Source organism: Buteo buteo, chromosome 4 (genome assembly GCF_964188355.1).
Source record: "Buteo buteo chromosome 4, bButBut1.hap1.1, whole genome shotgun sequence".
Taxonomy (NCBI): domain Eukaryota; kingdom Metazoa; phylum Chordata; class Aves; order Accipitriformes; family Accipitridae; genus Buteo; species Buteo buteo.
Window position 1 is genome coordinate 14,221,117 of NC_134174.1, and position 20,194 is coordinate 14,241,310.

The following is a 20,194-nucleotide window of genomic DNA, read 5'->3' on the forward strand; positions in this document are numbered from 1 at the left end:
CCCGTGTCCAGCCCACGGCGGGAGCAGGGCTGTGGGTTCACACCAGCTCCAGCTCTGCCTCGGGACACACCAGCCGCTTCAAACTGCAGCCCCCGCTGGATTCAATTAAGGGGTTTTTTTCCTCTGGACAGGACTTGACCAGGGAGCAATGCTTGAGTCAGAAACAAAGACAAGCCTTGAGGCAGAAGATCTTGTAATATTTCTAAGTTAATTTATAATCGTAGTGCTTTTACTCTTAAAAGATAAAGTAAGTAAGATGGTGTTGTGATTAAGGTGCAGAATATCTAATTTGAGAGGTGCATAAAAGGAAATCAAGGAGTGCTATCTATCAGGAAGATAACTAAAAGGATCAAGTCTTCCCCCATCCTCACTATAAATCTTTCACTGAGAAGAACTACTAGCTTATAAAGAACAAGAATTTCAAAAAAATAAAAATGAAAAAGGAGACATGTTAAACACTACCTAACAAGCTTCGTGACATGAGCACAAAAGTCTTAAATTCACTGTCATAAATTCAATACCATCAAAAGATTCAGCTACTATGTCCTTAGAGACGGTACTGTGTAAAGTCAAGCACAATATTAAAAGACACTGAAATCTTTAATATGTGTTAATATTTTAAACTCATATATCTGATTCACAGAAATATCACAGAGGCATCATCAAGCATTTTTTCCCTTCTGTCACATTTTTTTATAGATGTGCCACCATTCTGCAATTAGAAGATGGCCCAAACGTTTACAGAAAATGGATGAGCCAGAAAACTGCCCTTGCAGACTTGATTACACCCAACCATCATGCCTACTCCAATAAACACACCCAAATATGCCAAGATTAATACCTGCATATGTTTAAATCACCACTTTGAAAGAGATTAGATTTAAGGCATCCCACCTATTCCCAGAGGCAGTATGCAGTGATTATTCCTTACAGGTATTTTCATGGGGAAAATACCTTGTTCAAAAGTACTGAATGTTGTGATACTACCATATGTAAAACTCTCTCCTTTTCATTTCACATTTAGGGCACATAAGCCTTTATTTTCTGTTTAAATGTACTAATCTTCTTAACGGTATAATCAAGCCTCTAATATATAATATTATCAGTTTATATTTAGAAGGAATAACTGTCACATCAGTGGTGATGGACATATCTCTCCATTCATCTGACTGAATTACCCTGGATAAATCCTTTTCCCCAATTCATTTTTGCAGAGACAGCAAGCAGCTTTATTTTATTTAAAAGCAAATCAGACAGTTGCAAGATATTTATAGTTAATATGTAAAAATCCTGCTTTAAGTTTGAGAAACGTTCTTTCTTCCTCTGTTTCTCACAGGGAAGTGTTCCAGTTTGTAGCTTTTTAAATAACATGGGATTTTGCAGGCTATAAATTCAACAAAAGGTATTCCTACAGTGAACAAGTCACAAAAACTTAAATTATGTTTGCACCCTTCCACAGCTTTGCGCTCTTGGAAACTAAAAATGAGCCTGAGCCTTTGGGTCCATTTAAGTAAGTTTATATTTAAGCATATCACCAGACTCTTTTTTCCTCTAAGCAGAACTGGGAGATGTCCCAGTAATTCCTAATTCCTGCCCAATATATTACCAGCTTTGTACCACATAAAAGGTGCCCCCACCAATACAAAACCTAAGCCAGATCTAAGTCACAGAAATGTGGTCTTCCTGGGAGATATAAAAGGGGGATTTTCAAGACACCAGACAGTCGGGCTATCTTTTGGCATATGATAGGAATTATGTTAGGCCTGCCATGACACAGATAGTAAGCATAATAAATAGCTGCTAAATACCCAGGATCCTGAAATATATATTAAGATCTCTGCCACCCCACTCACGTATGTTTCCTTGTGGCACCTCTTCTGATTCCAAAGAGCACATTAAATGATTAGCCACCCAAAATGTATAACTATTTATCCCATCAGCGATCTGATTGCCTGCAACAGAAAAGATCAAGAAGCAACAAAACAGCCAGGTATGTAACAAAGGACATCATGGAATATGCTCTGAAGTGTATAACTAAAAGAAATGTATTATTATACTTTCATTATACCTAAACATTTCCAAATTGTTCAAGAGGAATAGAAGAAACGTGATGTGTTATTATCATTCATTCCTGGTTTGCCTCAATGGTAAATACCTATACAAGGTACCAGCAGGTAAAACCAAAAACCAAAGAGGCCATGAATTTCTGGTTTAGCTAATTACAAAGGCATCAATCTCTCTTTATACCAGAGCACAGTGTTCTTGATGTAAAAAAAGCACAAAGAAGATGATTCCCCTCTAATTCAAATTCATTACGACCACTCTGCATGCTAAACATAATAAACACATGTTAAATTCAGCAGAAGAGATGAGAACGGAACTGGCATGCAGCTGGAACGTCATCCAGATCGTTTGACCGGGGCATTTTTTTTCCTACCAATACATCTGCCTAGCAGGTTTTGGGGGAGTTACTAGACAGAAGCTGTTGATCCAGCTACATTCTCTGAGCAATGAGCCCAGCTCTTTCAAAAAGGAGAAAAGAGGGGAATAATCTGGTAAACTGAAAGTCTGACTGCTCCCTCATGCATGGTCATCCCTTCTGCCTCACCTTTCTGCACCTGGACGCTGGGGTCAGGCTTGCCCCGGCGCAGCACTGCCCCAAGAGGGGTGGAAAATGCCATTCAGATGTCTGGCTCGAGGAGGAAATCAGTACAGTTTTCAAGAAGAGAGTAGAGTTAAAGCTTGTCCTGCTGCCCAAAGCTTTTGTCTTATCACTCGTATTACAAGATACATCAAGGACCTGTGGGTTTTCTGGCACTGATCCTCTCATGGAGACCACAGTCCTCCTCTACCTTGGAGCATTAAAAGCTGGAGTGCTCCAAGGCATCAGACAGAACATGCAATTTTTATCAACGATTTGGCCAGTGTAAAGATTTGAGGTATTATGCTTACTAGCATCTGCATGAGTTCTGCACTTCACAGCAAATCTACGTGCTCTAAGAGAAAATACGTCACTTAGGAAGAAAAGGTTCCCTGTTTCTGACTGTTTGCATGTAGAGAATACTTGGTAACTGCACCAAGTGCAGGCTTTGTAAATCTGGAATGAAAGGTTAATAGTTACGGTGTAAGTCACTCAGTAGTGTTTCTTAGCAGTTAGCAATGTGCAGTTGGAAGAAATATTGTACTGCAATTAATTTTACGATGTGTTTTCTCAAATTGAAACTGTTGCGAATAGCAGGAGAATGTGATCTCTACTGTAATCTCACTGATTGGGAAAAAGGCACTTGGGGGGGAGTTGGACATTGGGGTTTTGGGCAAGGTCCCAGAAGAAGAGTAGCCAGTGTGTAATACACCACCACTGCTGCTCAAAGACAGTTTAGAGTTTAAAAAAACAATTTGTACTAAGAAAACAGCCAGATGCCATCACATTGGCTTTCCCTCGGTGATGAATGGCATGAAAGCTCCCTAACATCTGCTACCACTTGATGAAACAAAACTTACATCTCTTTGAGTGAAAAGGTCCACAGATGCTCACTGGAGTAACGCGGGCTGCCTGAGGCTGGGGAGGGACTGGTGCTGCCAGCCCCAGCCAAACCCGCACCTTTTCATCTCCGCTGGTTGAGGCAAATTCTGCAAACATCACAGCTCCGCTGTAACTCCATTGTACTCCATAACTGCATTAACTACAGGTTGAAGGAAAAGCAGGGCAATGAAGAACATAGGGAATCATTTCCCTGAATGAAATAAACCTGCATCTCCAAGCCAATTTCCATGTCCGCTCGGAGCTGTTCATTTCTATTTGAGGAGGACAGCCCTACAAATATTATTCCTTGAAAAAAAAGAGCATCTTAGAGACATGAACGCCTGTTTGTCTAGTTAAATGAATGCCAATTCTATAGATGCATTACAACAGGTTTTCAAGTTTGGAAGCAGAAATATCCTTTAACTGTAGACATCCAGAAGGAGCCAAGTGACAGATCTCCTCTAAGCCTTTTTTACTGAACACTGAATGAGGGAAAAGATTTCTGCTGAAAAAGAAAACTGAACAATGACTAGATGTAAAGGAATATATGGTCAACGTATACATCAGAAGCCACATAGCAACCGCAGGTATCATTATAGAAAACATGAGTTTGTTACCTTGGAAATGTCAGTATTGCTACCAACTGCACTTTGGTGCCTTAAAGAGCAAATGATTATTCTGTAATTTATTTTGGGAACAAACGTGAGGAGAGTGGTGAGGGTTACTTGTCTGAATCAGATCTGTTCAGTGGCCGGAAATTAAATGGTCAACTTGTCAGAAGTAGAACTGTTCGATTTTTGGTTCAGTGACCAAAATGAAAAGAAAAAGAAAGAAAAAGAGATCAGCTTGGGTTAACATAAAAGGAGAAGTACTGAGGGGTTTAGCACAAAAAAATAAATTAAAATATCAGTTAGGTCAATATGAAAATCTTCGATGAACCCAAAAAAATTAGATAAAGAATTTTGTTCAAGCAGAAAAGTCTCATTTTTTGATTATGCGGCCAACTTTTTTTTTTTCTTTTTCACAGTCAGTTTCACAATTAAGATACCTTTTCAAAACAAAAATAAAAAATATGTTTTGAAAATATCAGTAATATATTTCAAATGCTTCACTTCCCCATTTTCCATTAAAACATTTACCAAATTCTACTCAAATACATTATCAGTTTTTATCCTTCGCAAAACCAGATTTTAAATGAATTCACTATAAACATGGCAATTCCAGCCAAATCAATTCTAAAGTTTTGTGTCTCATGCAAGAACACTATCAAACTGAAAACCTATCTGATGGGGTATCAGTCATCAGCGAATCAACTATAGTATTTGGAAAGCATAAAAATATTTGCCAGAGGTTTTTGGTCTTCGTACTAAGCAGAATGAAGTTCCGACGGCTACAGTCTTTTTGGACCAGAGTCAGAAGAATTGCTCTACAAAAATGTTTAACACTGGAGTTTAGCCAGAGATCCTTTTTTTCAAACATACTAGGAACTTTTTTTTACAGCACTTTATAGTACTGACTCTTTAATTGTGATACCTGGCATCCCCACAAGCTGCTGCGCTGCAAGGCTGGGCAGCACTTTGTTAAATCAGGATCTTTGCCTTGGCCAGTTGTGCTGTTTTGTTTCTCTCTGCAGTTCTTGGTATCGGTAACTGTTTCATCCAGTGTCCAGATGAATGTGTCTAATTCTGGAAGGAGGGTTGTTTTTTTCTAGCAGCGCATTTCCTCTGTGAAATAGGAACACTGGAAGGTTATTGTGGTCTGGAAACCACAGCTTGTTTAGCCAGAAAGATAAATATTATCTATAATTCTTGTTCTTTCCTATCTGTTGTATTGTCCTGGGGAGCAGTGGGAGAAGTGGAAGGCAAACGGCGGAGACCTTGCCAAGCCCCGTGACGTGATGAATGACTTCTCACATCCCAGGGCCTGACACGAAGAGAGGCCACAGAGGGTCATGCTGCTGTTTTCAGATGTTAAAAAGACCGATCACCTACTCATTGCTTTCACTTCCAGCATTCCCATGCAGGACCCGTGGGCAGACCCAGCTCTGCCATGGAGTATTCCTCTGCAAGAGCATGGGCAACCTACACAGGAAGGCTGATTTTCTGTGTCCTTGCTAACTCATTTATTAATATACTTCCAGACATGTTGAATAATGTGACCACAAAGTACCTCCCAGCCACAGAGAGAAGAATATTCCCAGATTTCTCCAAGTCTTCCGGCTTGTGAGTGTTAGGTGCTCTCTCTTTTCCCTTTTCCTTCCCTCCTTTCCACTATAATGTGCACAGCACATGGACAGACTGTCGACTTTCACAGTTTCCTCATGCGTTCCCAGGGAGCATCCTACATACGCTACCCGTGGACAACCAACACGCAAATCCCTTCAAATCCAAGCTGGGACAGGCCAGGAACTGCCTGAGGTTGCGATACGGCAGGATAAGGAGGGGATAACAGCATTTGTTCCCAGATGCACGCCTGTGCATGAAAGGGAGCTTGTTTGACGGATTTCCCTGTACAAACTGGGGTTTTTCTTTGCCAACTTTTGATTATCTAACTGCACTCTCAAAATGACATCAGGGGGATGGAAAGAGGGAAGCGGTGAGGCCCCTTACGCTGTGTGGTTTTCACCAGCTGGACTGCTCTGTGTACAGCCACATGGTGGCCAGGCACTGGAGGGGGGACAAAGGAGCCAGCGTCCAGCCACCCATGGCAGCAAGGAACGATGAGCCGGAGAGGAGGACACACAGCCACAGCCAGATCTGGGGTTGGCAGGCAGACCCTCTTCTTGTCTTTCAGCTCTGTCACATCATACCCGTTTATTTACAAAACTGTCCTTCAAGCAGACACGGAGAGGAATAAATAACTCTGGCTAATCCGAGGCAATCATAATTTTGCTAAGCATGGTGCAAGAGCTCTTCACATTTTGTCTCGGTCTGGTTTATAACTCGATCCCCTCAGCCCGATGTGTACAGCCCTACCTCCTGTGAGAAACAAGCAGCCACAGACATGCATGCATACGTGTGAGTAGATGCCATTCAGGGAAACACACACACAGATCTTCAGCCCAATCTCTGATGATTAATCTGCTCACCCTGCTGAAGAAGAGCAAGGGCACTGGAGTTTCCCCTGCGCTGTGTCTGGCAAAACCAAAGAGAGAAACCAGTGACCACCCTGCATGTCTGCATGCCCTAAGGCTTCTGCCTCAGGAGGAGACACAGCAGTAGTTTTACCCGCAGCTTCACAAATATTTCCAACCCCTAGTGAACCCCTACACCCAGAAGGCTGGGCTTATTAATAAGACTACTCATCCACCAAACCTAAATCAAATTTTACTCTGGGCATCTCAACCAAATACTCTGAACTGTCCCCTGGAGCTGCTCCCTCCTCTGAGCAGGCAGAGAGGAGGAGGGGATGGGGCTGGAGGCATGCGGGGCCACCATCCATCTGATGTCCTCCCCTGCTGGCACCCGGCCCTTCAGCAAGGAGGTGGGGACAGGCTGTCCCCCAGGCTGGCACACCACCTCCCTCCTGGGGAGCGGGGCAGGGCATCCTCCCACAGAGGCTCTGTGGGGAGCACTGGTCCCGCCGCGGGGCTAGATACACCCTGTGGTGTTTGTCACCCTGGGACATGGGAAATGGGCAGCACTGAAGCACTTGCACAGGTCAGCGAGAAACCTGCAGCACGCACAATTTTAGGAAGAAGGTAGAAGTCTGAAAGAAGGGGGTTTTTTTGAAAACTTAGGGTAGTGTAATGTAAAGCTTGCACCTGAAGGGAGATGGATTTGTCGCCTGCTGTCACTCAGGGCTCTTGCAGGTTGAACTTCAACAGATGCGGGCTGGAAAAGCGCCATTGATTTCACCCCCTGAGGAGATGCCTGTGAAACTCTCACAACCAATATTAATATCAAAGTGCCTGGAGAGGAGCAGGGATCAGCCTCCTCTCTTTTGTTCCCAGGATGAAAAAATATGGCAAGAGGGACCTTACAAAGGCTGCAAAAATAAGCCTCCCCTTTGCAATGAAAGCCTTTGGGAAAGTGTCCAGGGAACTCCTCACCTGCTCCTCTGCAACTTTCACAGGCCACTCGTGTCCAGTCCCCCCAAACACTTCCTGCTTTCTAGACTGAGAAGTTCACATAAAGGGCATTGCCTACAACAGGTCGTGAGGAAACACTACAAGGTAACAGTCAGGGATGTTCTCATTCCCCAGGAAGACCAAGGATGCCACTGGGGTGGAGGGAGAGTAGCCTTGTGGAGATCGCTACTGGCATGCAAAAACCACATATACCAACCAGTGTCCCCAAACAGAAAGCCACGCTGACAGCGGCAGGACGAGGGTGAATAGCCAACAACTGCACCAAATGGAGTCTGGACACAGGTGATGCTGCGGTTGGTGAGACGAAGAACAAGCCCACAGGTGCCTCTGCCTGAAGCTCGGCTAAACCCAGCTGCCCAGGAAACACTGTGGTGCCCGTGAGGCATCAGCTGCTCCAGAGGGTTGCAGGAGATGATGGCAGGGAGCCTGTGGCCCTGTGCCCAGCCTTTGGGTACCATCTCCAGCCCCAGCCAGGACCTCTCCAGCTGCAGAAGGACTGAGTAATGCCTGGTGCCAGACTGTGGAATAAATGGGCACAAGCCTTAATGCCCCTCGCAAACCCCAGTTCTCCCTCTCCAAGCAGGACGTACACCTTGCTGACATTGCCTTATTTAAGGCAAACGCCTAACGAGAGATATATTAAACCAAAACAAAGTCTTCAAAAAAAACCCATCTCCGTGGCCCTGCTCCTGCCTTTAGGAAAAGAGAAAAAAAGGTGTCGCCCATGGGAGGCATCTGAGCGCTGGGGGGGACCTGGGAGAAGGTCCCACGGGCATGGACCAGGAGGATCTCTGCCTCCGTGACGCCACCGTCCATTGGCACAGCCCAGCCTGCGCCGCGCAAACTGCCTGACACACGCTATGACTTTCATTTTCAAGGTCTGACCTGAGGGGAGGGGAAATGGAGGAAAACTGCCCACCGAACAAGAAGGCATCGTCTGACAAACTGGGAAGTCTTTTCCACAAGCAATCCGTTCTTGGGCTTTGACAGATGTTACAAGTTGCACTGTCAGAGTTTGTCCTATGTTTATCCCGGAGGCTAGTCACAACTGGGGCCGGGGGGGAAAGTGGGAATTACACAAATATTCCAGACACACATTTGCACTCTGTGCACCTTTCATGCCCGATGAAAAGGCAGGAAATGTTAGCACAAAGAAAGGAAGCATGTTAAAAAGACTGAACCTTTCATCGGAGACTATTGAAATTCTCATAACAAGGGCCACTATGAAAGGTTGCTTATTCTCAGAGGTAAGACAGTGCCGTTTCCTTCCCCCTCCATGCAGCAAACACTCATGACAAATCTAAGCCACAGCTGTAGGGCATGAGACACACAAAGCAAATAAAGGTTGCATCTGAATCCATCTCAGTTGTATCACCACGGCTATGATCAGATTGAAAATCGTACTTCAACCAGTCAATACGCAAATAAAATGCTACAGTATTTCAATAGCAGTGGCCTTCAAAAATCCAGATTAAGGGAACAATAAGGAAAATGAGAAATGCCACCAGTCTGACAGTCTCGCTCTGTTCTACCTAATGAACCAACACGGGTTTGGTGGAATAATCAATGTGGGAAACACTGGAGAAACGTACTACACGCCACCACAGCACAGTAACCTACTTATAAGTTGTTTACTGGTCACCTTAGGTCTTGAAGTAGAAGGTTTATATCTTGTTTTGTATACATCTATTTACATCTAATTACAATTATTTATAAAAACAATATCTTTTTAAAAAAATTTTGACTTGAAAGCAGTTAGTAGGGGCAGATTTTAGCAATAAATCCCACAGATAAATTATAAATATTAAAAAATATCTCCTTTAAGCTCAGAAAGCAGAAAATATGTGTGATATCCCCACTGAAATTGTATTTTTGCGCCCTTTCACCATTGATAGGCTTCTTTTCTTCCTTGACTTCAATGCTGGGTGATGTGCTATGGGAAAGCTGGCACACACGCCAGCCCCCACACCGAGCTCTGGGCCTCGGACGGTGAACTCACTGAGGCAGAGATCATTTTTTAATGTATACAGACAAGCCCAGCGTAGTCTGCCCTATGCAAACCCATAATACCAACAATACCGTTTCTGTCCTACAGTCAGATGTCACCTGACAAATGTGGGTCAGGCCGGCACGCCATGCTGACTTTGATTTCTGTTATTTGGGGCAATCAAGTCTCCCTTGCAGGGGGGAGCAGCCCCCTGATGGGGGGAGAAAGGATTTAACCAGAGATTACATCTCTTCTGCAAATTTGCAAGAAAGGCTCATTTAGGCCTTTGCGGACCTTCTACCTCCTTTCATCAATCCCATGCCTGACCACATCGTTGGCTGAGCCATCTGCTGACTGCTGATTTGGCCCACGAATTAGAGCGATGACAGCTGAACCCATTAAAATTTAGCGTCTTCCCTAGCAAAACACGGTTTGTAAGAGGCTGTCAGCTGTGACCTTGCCTACCTTTTTCTTTTATAGGTTGGCATCCTTCATCAGTTTCTGGTCAAGAGACCTTAAAAGCACAGGTTTTTAAAATTTGCAAAGACACACCACATGAACTCTGGGGCCAGAGAAAAGCTTCAGAAATATAGACAAGCCATTGGCCGACATCAAGATTTAGAAACCCACGTTCACTCAAAAACACACTAAGCAAGGCTCAGATCTGATAAATTCAAGCAGACCATCTAAAGAACAGGCCACGGCATTCAGAAATCAGCCTTGCTTTTGCAAAATTTCACTTTATGCAAGAAAATGCTAAATACAGCAGAGCACAGTCAGGGTGCACTCCGGGGGCTTTGGTGGATGAGGACATTTTTAGTAAATGCTGACCCCAGATGAAATTTTTATGTGCTATGAAACCCTTATGCAGCTGCGATATTGCTAGGGACCTCAGAGGAAAGAAGAGACCTGAAGACCAAGGGTCTTCCCTATTCTTAATAACTCCCTCTCCATTGCTACCTATTGCCAGCCTCACATTTTTAATTTAAGTGTCCCTTAAGAGTTATAGAATAATCCCTGGAGCTAACTGGCCTCCCACGAGCAAAAATTTCTCCATGCCTCTTTAATTTAAAACAAAAAATGACGGAAGACTCCATTCTTCCAAAGATCAGAGGAGGCTGTAAGTGGACGAGATGAAAATTTTGAGGGAATACCCTGCAAAAGACTCAAGAAGCTGACCTGCTTCTCAGGCTGATGCCGGAAAACATGGACCAAAATCTGCTCTTCTGTTAGCAATGCACCATCACTAACATCACCTCCTGTGCACTCTTTACTTCTACTGGCTCACAAAAAGCTTCCTACACTTTGGCATAACTGGTAGAGAAAGTATCCATAAGTGAGTTTCTGCAGCTCAGTTATAATCCGGTTTATACCTCAACCAGCATCACTGCTTACTCACCAGTTATTTCCTCTCTTCCCCTCTCTCACTTTGAACTCCAACACCTTTTTATTTTTTAATAATCTGATCCATAAGAATTTGCAATGAAAATACCCACCAGATAAAGCGGGTACCAGAAATGTAAGTAACCTTAATGAAAACAGATACTAAGTCACAATCTGTATTTCTTAAATAGAGCGGTTAATAACAAAGGTGGAATGGCCAGACTTTAAACAACTTTTTATCAGTGCTGAAAGAGTGCATAACTACCACTTAAAATAGTTGAAAACTTTTTTTACAACCTATCAAAGCAATGGTTCCAGACAATATACAGTATATCTAAGAATAGTAACAGTCATTGATGGAAACTGATAACATTTGGGGACTGAAGGTTAATCCGTTCTGGGGAAAAAAAAAAAAAAAAAAAGAAAGAAACAATGGAGAGTGAAATAGAAACTCAAGTCTCATTAAAGAAAACTATTTTAAGGGCCGAATGATTAGTTTTAACATCAATCATGGGAAAACAGTTCAAAGTTGTTCCTAAAAGTTCTAAATTTGAAACCTTGGGAAAAAGGCACTGCTCGCAGTGACAGCAAAAAAAAAATTTAAGGGATAAGAAAAAATATAGTGTAAAGGTAATCCATTTGTATTTTTTAAACACTACATAATCTGACTGTTCATTTTTAGATTTCTGTGTTTAAGGGCAGTGAAGACTCAATGTTCAGTCAAGTTTATCCTTTTTTCTTCATGCTTTTCCAATATACTTATCTGCCTGTAAATCATGGTACACGCTCTCAGCACCAAAGGCGCGTTGACACGGATAATCAAAATTGACCACAGATTGGAAATGAACCCAAAAGAACTTGTATAAAAATTTATACTGTTGTTGTTTTTTTTTTCCTAAAGAAATTATATTCTGCTCTGCAGATTACAGTGGAAGGCCCAGGAGAAAAAGAAAACGGGAGCATTGCTATCTACCAGAAAAGCTACAAGCAAGCCAAGTGGGGCCTGATGCAGCTCTCCAAACAGGCGACCACCACTTGGCTGGAAGGAAGCTGAGCAGGTGCCTACATTAAACCAGTGCACACTTTGTCAGTTTGCATTTGAGCAAGTGCTTAAGTGCTTTGCCAGCTCAAGGACTTAATTAAATTTGAAATAAGCTAATTCAAGGAATAAAAGTCTGCCAAAGGTAATAAAATTGTTTACCGATTTATCAAGTCAGTCCTGTGTATAAAAGAGTGTATTTATATGCAGCGTAGGTCTGGTCCTATTCAATCAGTGAATGCATTTTTAAATATTTACTGATTGCGGGAATAGGGCCAAATCTGGAGTATTTTTAAGGGTTAGGGGAGAAGTGCTAAAGCCCGAAGTATCTAATTTAACTATGCAAAGTAGGGAATATTACTGCCTTCATTTTTAACAGCAAGTTGTCAGCTGATTTTTTTTTAATTGGAATTTTTTCTCCTCCAGCCCTTGCTGTATGGTTTCATCCAATTCACTCCTCTTTGAACTCAATCCTCTTGGATGCTGCCTGTCACCCGTCCCTCTTGAATGAGAGGGCAGTAAGTGTAAAACGGGGCCTCACTGGAACTTGTGAAGAGGGAGCAGTGTATTTTTATATGCTCTCTGAGCAGGTGAATTTGCTTTGTACATATGTAAATGTCCCTTTGTCTTGTGCTTTTGTACTGCATCTCAAAACTCCACCTCTGCGTCCCCACAAGACCGCCTTTAAAGTTTGATTTTTAAATGACAAATGCTCAACCAGTGCAGACTGGCATGTTTCAGTTAACATTAAACTGCATTATATAAAAGCCCAGATCACTTCAAATTCTTTTTTTTCAGATTGTCTACTTTGGGTTGGTTTTTTTTTTCTCGTGCTATATTTAACATTGATAATTGTTATATTTAAAAATATTCAAATGAGATATTTCAAAATATCTAACTGAATAAGCGGGCTTAGCTCAAGGATACGTCGGCCGCGCTGTGCATAGCAATCAGGCAGCGCTCGTTGTCTTTTTTTGGCACAGGTAAGCGTTTAATCGACGCGCAAAACCGCAGAAAATGACCACTGCAAGACAGAAGGCAGGAACGAGGCTGGCGCACGCCGGGGCGTGCCTACACCTGGTGCTGTGTAAACAAGCCGGTTTTCAAGTTCAGCCTGTGCACTTTCTCCCGCGTTCGTGGGAGCTAGCGGGATCCCCTGGATGCGCCCGATTTGTTTATTCTTTCTCGGTGCGGTGGCTTTGAAAGCCACCCCGCGACGCTTTGCCGGCAGCCCCCGGGGGCAGACGCTGCCCGCTGGCGGCGCCGGTGCTGCGGGCGGAGCAGCTGCGCCAGCGCTGCGCGCTTGGCGGATAGAAAAGCGCAGCCAGGGCGCAAATTTCAGAGGGGCGGCGCGGCGGGCGCGGACCCCCCGGGGAAGGCGCGGCGGGCGGCACCTCCCCGGCGGGCGGCACGTCCCCGGCGGGCCCGGGCCGCGCCGCCGCGCACCCGCGCAGGGGGGAGAAGCGCGGGGCGGGCGCGCAGCGCGCAGCGGGGGCGCGCAGGGCCGGGCGGGCGGCGCGCAGCCGGGGCGGCGGCGGCTCCGCAAAAATCTCCGGGCGCCCCGGGAGAGCGGGGCGGTAAAAAAAAAGCCCAAACAAACCCAAAGGAGGCACGGCGGGACGTTCGAAGCCGGCGCGTTTCGCTCTGTCGGAGGCACAAGAGCGGCGGAGAACCCAGCCCTGGCTACCTGGAAGGTCTGGGGCGCGGCTGGGGCGAGCTGGTATTTTAAAATTTAAACCTCGTTTTTTTAGAGGGCGAGAGGCAGAAGAGCATCTCCGGAGAAACAGGCGTGGCCGAGGCGGGCGGGCAGCCCTGCCCGCAGCGCTGCTCCCGCGCCCGCCACAAGCCCCTCTCCCCAGACCCGCACGCTGGAAAACACGGCAGCGGCGAGGAAAGGGGGCGATTCTGTTATTTACCCGCCTGAAGCGTATTTTTAAAAATCCAGCATTTGAAATTGTGCGAGATGGGAAGTCCAGCTTTCTTTTTCTTCCTCTGCACGTTCGTGGTTCAGCAGGTTGAATGCAGTTTACCTGATCTGAGTGTGTGTTACGGGCTCTAAGGAAAAAAATCATCTGATGAAGTCATATAATTTACATACGTGGTTTGTTTAAAAGGGCACCCATAATTTAAAAACAAAAGTTTCCAATGAATTTGGTAAAACTATATTGTTAAAGGTTATTCGTGGGCAAAAATTTCGGGAGCCCTTAGGTCGTGTGAAAATGAATGTTTGACGTGTTTGGTTTTTTCTGTCTTTGCGGTAAAAAAAATCAATCGGCATCTTCACATAACTCAACGATTCAATGATTTACCTACAACTTGAATTCTGAGCTGGAATGTATGGAGCTCAGAAGTTTTACTGCACCTTTAGCCAGGGACCGTTCCGCAGTACCTGTTTCTGAGCAAGGTGTTTTAAAGAAATATTGTTATTTCGTCTGACTTTTTATCGCTTACTGCAGAATTAGCTGTTATTACGTAGCACGGCAAAACCTCAAGCAGACACAAAGAGGGAGAAGGGTCAGTGAATACACCTTCAAGCGGTCTTCCACGGTTATGAATTAAAACCCGTTTCCCACAGGGAAGTTTTCTCTACGGCGAAATGGTGCTGAGGCTGTCGAACAACGCCGTGGCTGGTGGACGGGGGCACTCGGCAGCTGAGCGCAGTTCTCCACGGCAGCCCACCCGCCCGCGAGGCCGCGGCCAGCCCTGGGCTGTGCCCCTCACCCAAAACGCCACGAAAGCAAAGACCCTACTCGCGTGAACAACTTCGATTCTGCTCGGCCTGGGCGTTTATACAAAAAGCGGGTCGGTGTGTTAATTCTGGGCACGGCCTCCCGTCTTCGAAGCCACCTGTGAGCGCCCCACCCGCCGCTCTCGCCCGTGGCTCCCGCGCCCCCCGCACGGGGAGCAACAGGCTGGCTGCCCCGGCCCAGGCGGGGTCCGCGGTCCTTGCGAGGACACGTCCCGGTGGCCCGCGAGTGGCAGCCGCCAGCCGCCGCACCGCGCGGCCGCCGGGGGAAGGGGTGATGCGCTCGGGGCGAGCCGGGTCCCGAAGCCACCGGAGCGGGAAGGGGACAGGCTTCCAGCGACTTAGGAGGGTCTGGATCCGGCCCTGGGCCCGTTAAGGAGGGGGGACTCGGGATGTCCTCCGGCTCTGGGCAGCGCCCCGCGGGAGTCGCGCCGGGGCAGCGCGAAGCGGGCGCCGCGACGGGGGCGGGGGCGGCCCTCCCCGCAGGGCCACCCGGGGCAGGTGGAGACAAAGTCCCGCACGGCCGGGCAGCCCCAGGAACCCCCGGGCCGCGGCAACACGGCCGCGCCTCTCCGCGCCCGGGTCGCCCGCCCCCCCCGCGCCCTCCCCTCCCCTCGCGTCCCCGCGGGGCCGTGGGTGCCGCTCCGCGGTGCGGGACCCCCCGCCCCGCCCCGGGGCCGCCCGCCGCCGGGGGGACGCGCAGCGCCGAGCGCGGCGGGCGCCTCCACCTACCGTGGTACTCCTGGCCGGGCACGTAGGCGGCGGGGCTGCCCGCGATGTGGAGGGCGATGAGCACCTCGCCCTGCTCGCCGTCGCCCTCCAGCTCGCCGTGGTGGGTGCAGAGGAAGAAGAAGGGCGAGAAGCGGGCGCGGGGGGCGGCCGCCCGGCCCGCCGCCAGCAGGGCACCCAGGGCGGCCAGCAGGCAGGGCCAGCCCCCGGGGACGCCCCGCCGCCGCTCCATGCTGCTGCCGCCGGCGCCGCTGGGGCATCCAGGGCACGGCGGGGCCGCCGCGCCGCTCCGCTCCGCACGGGACGGGGCGGGACGGGACGGGGCGGGCGCTGCCCCCCGCCGCGGCCCGCGGGAGTTCGTGGGGAGGCGCGGAGCGGGGCGCGGAGCGGAGCGCGGAGCGCGGAGCGGGCAGGGGCGGCCCCTCCGCGCCCGCCGAAGGCTGCGCCGTCCCCGCCTGCCGCTGCCGGGGTGCGGGGCACGGAGCTGGGAGCGCGAGGGCTGGGAATAATTTATTTCCCCCGGTGTCGGGGCGGGAGGGAGGGGAAGGTCCCTCCTCCTCCTCCTCCTCCTCCTCCGCCTCCTCCGCCTCCTCCGCCGCCGCCGCCCGCTCCTCCCGCTCCTCGCTCTGCGCGCCGGTGCGCGGTGCTGCCGCTGCGGGGACGCGGGCTGCGAGCCGGGCTCCGCTGCTCGCCCTTTGTCTGCCTCCGGGTCCCTGCCCCTGCCTTGCCCCTGCCCCTGCCCCTGCGTCCCCGCCCCAGCTTCTTGCCCCTCTCCCCGCTCCGGGGTCCCTACCGCTGCCGCTGCCCCGGCACCTGTCCCTGTCCTTGCCCCCCGCCCCCGCCCCGACACCTGAGTCCCTGCCCTTGCTCCCTCCTTGCTCCCGTGTCCCTCTCCCTCTGCCCCCATCCTTGTCTCTCTGCTACTACGCCGCTATCCATCCTTTTGCCCCAGCCCTCTGTCCCTCTGCTCCAGCCCCTGTCCTTCTGCCCTGTCCGTCTGTCCTTGTCCCTCTGACCCAGCCCCTGTCCTTTTGCCCCTACCCCTCTGCCCCAGCCCCTGCCCCTCTGCCCCTGTCCCTGCCCCAGCCACGGCCCTGCCTCTGCTGTACCCGCACCCACTGCTGTGGAAAAGGGAGATTTTTACTTAGACCTTCTCCACTACCATCTTCGAAATGATACACAGGCACATACCCCCCCAGAGGTGGGCCCTGCAGCTCAGGGAGGTCTGTGTGCGAGTCCCTGGGGGGGGCAGCTCCCCAGGAGGGGGCTTCAGCCCTCAAGAATGCCTGCCCAGGCCCTTCATCCCAGGAAGAGGAGCAAACCCAGCGGGTGCAACAAGGGGGATGAGCAGCTGAGCACATAACACTGGCAAGTGGAATAATTCATAAAAACGTACATTTTTAACAAAGCAGGGCTGGCAGAGGGACCACAGCGTCAGGAGATGGGGGCAAATCTACCAGAGTTTAAAGCATCCACCACGCTGCTGCTGGATCCCGACCAATGCCCAGAGACAGCCCGGGTGAGCGGTAGTGACATGATGTAATCGGAAAGGAGAGCCTACCTGCCAGCATTTTTGAAGTGCAAAACTGGCACGGTCCAGGGGCTCCCTCCTAGATTGGTTTCAGTGCCAGAGGGAAAGGTTCCCTCCACGGAGGCGTGAGCCGCATGGATGGCACCACGCAGCTGCCCTACGTCCGTGCAGGCTGCTTCGCTGGCCCACCTCCCACCCAGCTGACGGAGAGCCCGCGCGCGGTGGCCCGGGGGACATCCTCGCCATCTGCCCGACCTGCCTTTTCCACTGGCTCTGCACCGAGCCCGAGTTCACCACCACCAGAAAAACTTTGCTGCAGTTTCCCGTCTTACTGGGTTGCGCCTCACTAAGGATGGAGCGAGGCCATGTCCCTCGTTGGCTTGGATGAAGAAACGTGCTGTGACACGATCCTGCTGTAAAGACGAAAGGGACCGGCGGTGCGCGGCATAGGGGACGGGGCAGCTCCCACCACCGCTCAGGCTGCCAGGGGTCCCTGGCCACTGCCGTGGAAACTGAGCTCCACAGCGGCCGTCGAGCAGGCAGTCAGTCTGGCTTCGAAGCTTCCTTTTTAGCTGGGTTATTTCTTTTTCAGATTTGGGTATTTGTTTGTTTTGGGGTTTTTTTTTAAACATCCGTGTCTCCTCCATAAATTTCAATGCTTGTAAAAATGACAGACTAATAATATAATTTCCTCATGCCAAAAATCTCATGCAGGCAAAAGCTGTGCGGTCTCGCTGGCGAAACCGCTGCCAACGGGACGTGTTCGCCCTCGTGCGCTCCTGCTTCCTTCCACCGCGAACTCGCCAGCGAGGCCAGGCCGTGCCAGAGGGGCTTCGGCTGAGCAAACACACCTCGGCTTGTGCCCCCTCTGCCCAGTATCGGTGGTAAGTCAGCCAGTTAGTCTGGGGGGGGCTGCCAGATGTAGCCAACTCTCTTATTTTGTAAAAAAGAAGGTGGCAGGGGAAAGGGGCGATGGGCTCCCACCGCTGCGGGAGGAGGGGATGCCGGCTGCCTCTGCCGGGGTGCCACCATACCAATTGCCAGCAATGCCTTTTCATTTTTTTTTCTCCAAGAGATAATTCCTTAAATAAGCTTGGGAGCGTGGGGGTAGCTAATCTGCCAGCGGATTTCGGGGCTTGGACTAGTGCTCCCTGAAGTCATTGAGATTTGGATAGGGCCCATGCTGATGAATTTTAGGCAATTTTCTTTGTTTCCAGTGGCTTAGTATCCAGAGCAGCCAGGACTGTTAGTCAGCCAGCCCACCCCTTTCCTCTACAAGCTGTCTGCGTCACTTACCAATGAGGGGACGTTCAGTAATGGAAGGCAAAAAAGGTAATGGCTACACTTGGAAGCCTTGTGTCTCTCAGTCACCTCTTTCCTCCATTTCTTTATGTTATGCCTCTCTCTCTTCCACCCCCCCTCCTCTTTCTCCTTTGTTTCTTACACTTTCACAAGACCTCTAACCTCTTCTTAGTCCCACGGTCATGGCCTGCCATCTCATCCAGGCTCTGTTGGTGGGGAATCCAGCAGAGACCCCGGACCACTAATGTTCAAGGACACAGGACTCAAAGGGACTGTTTGAGACCTCAAACCCTGTTTCCTGCAGCCACCAGCACCAGTGTAATAGACATGTAGTCCAGACAAGATGCCTGCCCTCCTGGCCTCTATCCTTCTAGGTTAAAAAGTACTTCTCAAAACTCTCTTGCAAATTTCAGGCTCCTTTTTGCATAGAAGAATGATGCCCATCAGCAAAACCGGGGGACCCAAGATATTGCAAAAACCACAAACCCACAATTTTGCATGTTCCTACAATAGCAGGGAGACATTTGCTTAGTACGTTTGCAGGGAGCCAAGGCTGTGACCAAGCCCTGTGCATCAGAAGGAAAGAAGAAAAAGAAACTTCCAGACCCTGCCAGTCTTCACCTAAAGGAAAATTTCTTCCTGGTCCCAGCTCCAGCATGATCTCACTCACATGAGCATGATTTACCCATAACTCACCCCAAACCTCACCTGGTCAGAAGGATTTTGTTAGGACCGGGAGCACCGGCATGCCCCACTTATCCCCTGCCACTGCGTCTGAGCAGCCTCCAGTGCGGCCGGGCAAGGAGAGAGCCTCCGCCGGCCCCACCACGCTGTCCCTGCTGGCTCGCAGGGCGCTGGCTTAATATCCCCTCACTGCTCTGGGTAAATATGGGTTTTGAAGATGAGGGGTTTATGCAATATCTTTGGCCAGTATTTCTCATTCATCCATCTCCCATTGACAGCAAGGCTAAGATATTATTATTAATAACAATAAACCATTTTATTTAAGAAAAGTGACTAAGACCAACTGGCCTGTATCAAAATAAAAGCTTGTAAAAATCATAATAAACTCTATTTTCACACTCCCCTGATCCAAGATTCTTCATGTAAGTTACAACTATTCCCTGTTAAAGGCAGAAAGCACCTAACGCTGCAGGACAGAGGTTACCACGGGCTTTCACCCATTGTGCAGTGTTTTTTTAACACAGAAAGCAACAGGGAGTAAATCAAGATGAGAAATGAGTAAAGACTGTGGTCTGCAATGGAGAATGCAATAGGTGGAATGTAAATAATTACTTAGGAGGTACAGGCCCCTTCCAAGCATGGGCAGTGGGGGGAAATCACAGCACAGATGGATGTGGCTGCAGTCCATATTAATTTATGGAAGTGATTATTCAGGCAGTGGAGCTGCTCACTTCATTCAGGGAGAGAGCTCGCACCCCAAAAGCAGAATTGAAAAGCACATTAACCGGCGAGTAGCTGCTTTATTAATGTGGCCACAGCAGATCATTTTGGAAGGGTCAGGGTAGGCTGGGGAACTATTAAGTAACACCAAGCAATAATGAGCTTTGTCTGAGCTCCTTGGGTCCGGGTAAAAGCTTTCGTGGAAGAATGTAGAAAAACACTCATCACTGTCACCATGTGGAGAGTCCTGATGCAGGTCTTGTCCCCAGCTTTTAACAACTTTCTGTGACAAAAATTAAGGAAACTGCCTAGACTTTCTACATAATCAGCTGCAAATAAGATAGCTATGGAGCACCGGGTTGCAAGTACCATTTATTCATTGTGGTACAGCATGTAATGTCTGAGAGCAGGACAGTAAGTTGAAGCACTTTTGACTTTCTTTTGCTAATAAAGGCTACAA

General features: G+C 48.6%; 1 protein-coding gene across 1 annotated transcript in view; it reads right to left on the bottom strand.

Moving 5' to 3' along the window:
* The window catches only part of RELN (reelin), a 305,272-nt gene extending 289,309 nt beyond the window's left edge, over nucleotides 1-15,963 (bottom strand). Inside the window, exon 1 of the mRNA XM_075024802.1 lies at nucleotides 15,501-15,963. Coding sequence (XP_074880903.1) covers nucleotides 15,501-15,729 — 229 coding nt within the window. The 5' untranslated portion in view covers nucleotides 15,730-15,963. The remainder of the gene's footprint in view (nucleotides 1-15,500) is intronic.
* Between the last annotated feature and the right edge of the window lie 4,231 nt (nucleotides 15,964-20,194).